At 53.7% G+C, this 6,343-nt stretch overlaps 1 protein-coding gene across 1 annotated transcript; it reads right to left on the bottom strand.

Moving 5' to 3' along the window:
• Positions 1–929: 929 nt before the first annotated feature.
• Positions 930–2,952, bottom strand: HCAR2 (hydroxycarboxylic acid receptor 2). The gene has a single exon (XM_037051978.1). The coding sequence runs from the start codon at positions 2,865–2,867 to the stop codon at positions 1,776–1,778; it is 1,092 nt and encodes a 363-aa protein (XP_036907873.1). The 5' UTR covers positions 2,868–2,952; the 3' UTR covers positions 930–1,775.
• Between the last annotated feature and the right edge of the window lie 3,391 nt (positions 2,953–6,343).

Genomic DNA, 6,343 nt, shown 5'->3' with positions numbered 1-6,343 from the left:
TGCAGACTTCTTTCCTCTCTGCCTCCCTGCCTTGAACGTCAGCTCTTTGAGAAGAGGGTCCTGGGCACCTTGTTTCTTGCTTTAGCTCCACCAACCACCCCAAGCAGGTGCCGCTTCATTTGCAAATCTAATGAGAGGAAAGAACAAGAAGGGCGAGCCTGGGCTCCGAGTTCTGAACGTGCCAGACGGGAGCTGCCAGGCTCCCTGCCGGCGGGCGCACCCTCAAAGGCCAGGGAATCCCCGCCTTGCTCTGCCCGCCTCCGCCGGCTTCTGCTTCAGGTGATCTCCGCTTTTACTGACTTTCTCCCTCTAGGAGTTGGTTGGAGAACCAGATAGGCAAAGCGCCCTGAAGACATTCACGGGGGGGCTATCTCCTTTCATTGACCGCCGTGCAACTGCTGTTGGGGGCCTGAGCATCTGCATTTCTTATCTGCATCTAACGAGGAACTCCAGAGCAAGCCTGGTCTTGCTAACGAATCCAGGAGGCACAGAAGCTGGAAATGAAAGCGCAACAGAAACTGGGACGGGCCCCAGACTCACACCCGGACGTCTCCTTTCCGCCCCAGCACTGGGAACTGAAACTCTTCCACAGGAAGTTCTGCCTTGCCCTCCCGTGCAGAAACCCCAGTCTGGCCTGCCTCCTTTTTACGTACGCAAACAAGGATAGCCACAGTCATCAAAACTTTAATAGAACGTGAAACGTTCTTGCCACCCTGACTGTAACTACCCCTTTGAGTGGAACGGTTTTTGTGTTTATCCCCTGCCCTGTCCTATCCTGGTCCCAACACCTGCGGAATTTTCCTTCACTGCCGATGGCGTTTCTCGTGTTACAGGGGACAGTATTTTTCTACCAGGACACAGGTCTCAACCCATAAAGTGCTCCCCTTAAGTAAGAAGTCCCCCTTCTGTGAACTCTCACCCAGAGGCACGTCCCACATCGAAGTTTATTGAGGTGGCAGATTCTTGTAAATACAGAAACACAAGCGAAGGAGCCAGGAGGCATCTTCCCCTCCAGGCAGCAGGCTGCCTTTCCCTCTTAATGACAAAAGCAAAAGGAGGTGGGAAGCAGCTCTTTGCCCTGAAGCCTTTTTCAAGGCTCAAGCTTCAGATGAGTGTAAACAGGAGGGGGTGGGTTAATGGCAGGCTGTGACGCAAAAGCCATTTTCTTTTTCTTAGTAACTTGGGAAAGTCACTCTCGGGGCCAACCCCCCTCTTAGCCACTGCTAGCCAGAGTCCCCAAGTCCATTAGTCTAATGCAGTTCGGCGAAGGCTCAGGCCCAGGCCCAAGATGAACTGATCCCGCTGACCTCAGGGGATCTGCTGGCTTACAGGACGGTGTCCTCTCTGGTCCCTCCACTCTTCATTTCTCAGCTGGAGTGGGGACCGGGCTGGGTAGGGCCCCGGGAGGTGAGACCCATCCAAGTGTCAGGCGGCTGAAGGGAAGGCGCCGGTGAACCACAGGTGCCCACGGGCGTCTCTGCGGCTCCAATTTCTCTTGGCAGCAGTGCGGCCATCCGTAGTTCTGCAAGTTCCGAGAGGGAGCAGGGGGTGCCAACGTCTGGACACTTGATTCCCGGCTCCTCCGAGATTCCAGGGGTGGCCCTCTGCAACCAAGCGGCCCACCCTGCACCCCACTTCTCTAAATCAGCTTCTCCGAGTCTGGAAGCTCCAGGAAGCCCCGGGCCAAGTCTAATGATCTTACTCTGTGCCCCAGCCCGACTGCTTCCCCAGCCAGCTCGGTTCTTGGCCGAAATCTCCCTCCTTGGGCGGGTGATTTAAGTAGAGCCTGGAGTTGGATCAGGCGGGCTCCAGGCCTTGTTGCAGTCTGTCATCAGGGTGCTGGGGACGGTCCTGGCCACGCTCGTATCTTCGGTGAGCTCCACGCTGGTGCTGCGGTTGTTCTCGGGCTCCTCCGGCGTCTTCTTCCGGAGGTAGCGGTTGATCAAGGTGGAAAAGAAGTTGGGAAAAGACGGGCTGGAAAAGTAGTACACCAAAGGGTCCAGCATGCTGTTCATGTAGGTGAAGCTGAGCGTGATGAAAAAGGCCAGGTCCACCGAGCGGTAGATGGCGCAGTTCTTCGTCCCGTGGGCGCGCAGCAGCCAGAAGATGCGTATGCGCACGGCCACGCTCGGCAGGAAGCAGATGACGAAGACCACGGCTACCACCAGGATGAAGGTGATGGCCCTCTTGATCTTGGCGTGCCGGTCCATCTGCCGCTGCCGCAGGCTCCAGATGATGCGGACCGAGCAGAACAGGATGATGCCCAGGGGCAGGAAGAACTCCAGGAGGAACATGGCGTCGTGCCACCTGAAGGTGTAGCAGATGCTGAAGCTGCTGCACAGGTAGGCGTCTCGGTTCTGGATGAGCATCTTCTTGTACAGCAGGTGGACCGTCAGGCCGATGGTCAGGGCCCACAGGAAGCAGGAGATGACGGCCGCTGTCCGATTGGACATCTTGTTCAGAGCGTGGTGGGGATGGACCACCCGGAAGTACCTGTCCACGGCCACCACCGTGAGGAAGATGATACTGCCCTGGCGGTTCATGGCCAGCATGAAGAGCATCAGCCGGCAAGGGATGTCCCCAAACTTCCAGTCCCACTTCCTCACGTAGTTGTCCAGCAGGAAGGGCAGGCAGATGATCAGGAGAAAGTCCGCCACGGCCAGGTTGAACAGGAAAATCCGGCTGGATTTCCAGGACTTGAGGTGGAAGCAGAAGATCCACAGGGCGAGGCCATTGCCCAGGAGCCCGAACACGAACTCCAGCCCCAACACCGTCGGCAGGACGTGGGCAATGAAGTCATCCCGGAACACGCAGCAGCTCTTGTTGCGGATCTGCAGAAAGTGCCCCTGCTGCTGGGGCAGGTGCATGGGTGGACCGGGGCAGGCGCTCGGAGGGCCTCGCCTCGCCGTGCTCAAGGAAGGAGGTGTGTGTCTGTGTGGAGGGCGTGTGGCCGAGCGCCTGCCTTTATGGCACGTCAGGGTGTTGTAATAGATGACTGAATGGTTACCAGGAAGCTACGAAATCGCTTGGAAAAAAAAAAAGGCCAGCAAGGCTCTTATGCAACCTGCTGTTTGCATACATAAGTAATAAAAATCCCCAGGGCAGATGGGAACCCACAGAATTTTCTAAATGGAAAGGATAGGTTCGGGCAGGCTGTGATTTGTGAACTGTGGAAATGCGGAGGGCGTCCCTTCGGAAGCCTGTCCACCGGGCGCTTCGTGTCCGAAGGTGAATCCGCTGTCTCGTGGCTGGTTCACAACGTTACCACCAACAGCAATAATAGCGCCCTGTGCTGAGCAGCCTGGGTTTCCAGAAACATTCAGAAGGAGCATGAAATCCTCGCATGCAAATAATGAAGGGAACAGCAGCCATATGATTTCTTTCGAAAAGGCCCAGAAGGCAGAAATTGTCTATTTTACAAGAAGAGATGTATAGGGTGTTATGTTCCCACGCCTTCTTCTCAGTCCAAACATGGCCTGGCTGCTTTTCCCTGCCTGAACTCTGCAATTACTTCCTACTTAGCGGAAGGGGGTGGGGGAAGCTACTTGAGAGCAGCATAAAATTTCCTAAGATGCTGGAAAATATGCCAGGGGTACGTTGCAATGAGCTGAGGTTCTTGCTTGTGTTAGACTGCGATATGCTTTCCTGCTCAAGTGGTTGGTGTTCGAGTACGGGATGTTTGAAAAAGCAATCCGCTTTCTTTTTCAGAGCAGTTTGAGGGTCTCAGCCCAGTTGAGCGGCAGGTGCAGAGGGTTCCTGGGCAACTCCTGCCTCCACGCAGGCACAGCCGCCCCCCCTCCCCCCCACGAAGCGTGCGATGGTTTAAAAGCCCCCGTTTGGGGGCGATGATTAAACTTAGAGCGACAGGACTGAAGAGGACTTTTAACTTGGCTTCGTTCAGGTCACCGGTGCACACACCATTTCTTGGCTTTTCAGTTGTAACTGACTGCAACCCGACAGAACGTGTCTACCCTGTGATATTTTGGTCTGTTGACGTCTTGCGTTGCTGGAAGTCTCTAAATTGCTTCTGCTTTGAGTTAGAAGTAAAAAAATGTTTTCTTTTTTTCTTTATCTTTCTTCTCTCTCTCTCTCTCTCCCCCTCTTTTTAGGGAGAGAAGAAAGGAGAGAGAGAAGCATTGATTGATTGCCCCCCATACGCGCCCGGACTGGGGATCGAACCTGCCCCCCAGGTATGCGCCCCAACCGGGAATCAAACCCACAACCTTTCGGTTATGGATGACACTCTAACCGAGCTCCTCAGCCAGGGCAGCAGATCTGTGTCTTGAGTTGCACACCCAGGTTCGACAGCGGAGGCCTGGACTGCACGTTAGTCAGGGTGATCTCACGTTAGACTCTCACAGGAGCCAGACGTCCTCGATGACAGAGGCGATGATAAAGGCAAAGTCTGCGCCGACTTGCAGGGAGCTCCCGATGTGTCAGACCGCATGCTCAGTGCTGTAGATCCATGCCCTTGTCCTACCCTGGCTGCAGCCCACAAGGCGGGGAGCGTGACTGATGCAGATTTCAGAATGAGCAAAGTGGAGCTCAGAGAGGTGAGTACGCGTGTGCAAGGCTGCCCAGCTGACAGAGCAGAGCCTGGATGTGGATCTGGACCCCCCACCCTCACCCCTCCCCCCACCAGGCTCCGAGCCTGTGTCCCTGACCGCCACACGCACAGCCTCGTCCAGGGCCGTCTTGCCAGTCAGGTTGCTCGGCATTGAGGTCACACTCCGTGGGTGTCCTCAGGCTCCAGTGAAATGCCTGGTATTTGTTTCACATCCTTGCTGCCTGTGACTGTCACGCTGCCTTCTGGGGACGCATGTGGACTTGTCCGTGGCATCCACAGACTAACCCTAAGGGTCTCCATTAACTAAGAGTCGGACAAACTGACCATTCAGTTACTTCTGGGAGCCAAAATTGGCCACGGACCTTCCCTTTCTAAATTTTACAATGTTAGAGTGTTTGGTTTTTTTCTTTACAAAAAGGATGAGCATGGACGACATTAGAAAAAAGCAACAGATATTGTCAAGTTTGAAAAAAGAGAAAAACCGGAGCGCTGGTGGTATGTTCTGGCTTCGTTCGTGACGGGCGGTGAACCCTCTTAAACCCTCTTACACCCTCGGCTTCCTCAAGTCCAAGTTCAGGGGCTGGGCTGTCTTCAAGCTTCCTTCCAGTTCTCACATCTTGTGATCCTAAACCAGCAGTTTTCCACCAGCACACCACAGGAATGTTTAAAACACGCACCACCTGGCTTTTTAGTCAGGTGCACTGACCTCTTTTCCCTTAACTCGTAAAAGTAAAAAAAAATGACATCGGCCAACACAACCATAGCCATCCGGTGTGAATGAATGAAAATTATACCTATTTTTTTTGGTAAGATCGGCAGAAAATATATTTTTTGGTAGGCCACAGAATTTTAGTAATGAGTCTACATGTGCCACGAGATGAAAAGGGTTGAAAACCACTGTTCTAAGCCAAAATTTGGCAGCCCCCAGGCAGAATGTAAATTCCGGCCTCCCCAGGGTTCTGGCACCCGCGATGGAATTTCCGGTCTTCCCTCTCCACCGTGGGCATGTTTTGTCTTGCATGCGTCCTTTGTTTATGTCTTTTTTTTCCTACTAGTGCGTGAGTTGGACAGAAACTTGTTATAATGAATCATGTCAGCGGCTATCACAGTGATCCCACCGAGTTTTGGGCCAGGTCCACCGACAGTCTGTGACTCGCACATTAACTTGAATCTCCGCGCCTCCTTATTTACCCCAGCCTGAGGGTGTGTCTCGGAACTGGGTGGAACTAGGTTTCAAAATGAAAGATAGGAATAGCGACCATTTATCAACAGTTTGCTCTGTGGTAGGCACTGTGGACGTGAGATCATTTTTTAAAAAGATTTTATTTATCCTTAGGGACAGAGGAAAGAAGAGAAAGAGAGAGGGGGAGAGAAACATCAATGTGTGGTTGCCTCCCCTGAGGTTCTACTGGGGACCTAGCCCTCAACCCAGGCATGTGCCCCAACTGGGAATCGAACCAGTAACGCTTAGGTTCGCAGGCTAGCACTTAATCCACTGAACCACACCAGCCAGGGACCTAATCCTCACAAAAACCCTACAAATGCCGTGCTGATCTTATCCTCATCCCCATTTCACAGATCAGAAAACCGAGGCTGAGAGCTCGAAGTCCCTCACTGCCTGTCTTTGAACCCTTGTCTTTGCTCTCGTGAGTCTAAGGGTTGGTTGGGCCCAGCTGGGCAGTTCTCCATTGGGGTCCCTCAGGGGGCACCTAGATCCAGGCAGGACACCAGGGCATCTCTTCCTCTCCACGTGGCCTTGCATCTCTGTGTGGCATC

Source organism: Sturnira hondurensis, unplaced genomic scaffold (assembly GCF_014824575.4).
Source record: "Sturnira hondurensis isolate 20B ecotype Veracruz unplaced genomic scaffold, ASM1482457v3 Scaffold0007406, whole genome shotgun sequence".
Taxonomy (NCBI): domain Eukaryota; kingdom Metazoa; phylum Chordata; class Mammalia; order Chiroptera; family Phyllostomidae; genus Sturnira; species Sturnira hondurensis.
This window is presented reverse-complemented; position numbering and strand designations above follow the sequence as displayed.

Coding starts and splice junctions, on each gene's coding strand:
- HCAR2 (XM_037051978.1), bottom strand. CDS start 2,867: ATGCACCTGCCCCAGCAGCAGGGGCACTTTCTGCAGATCCGCAACAAG.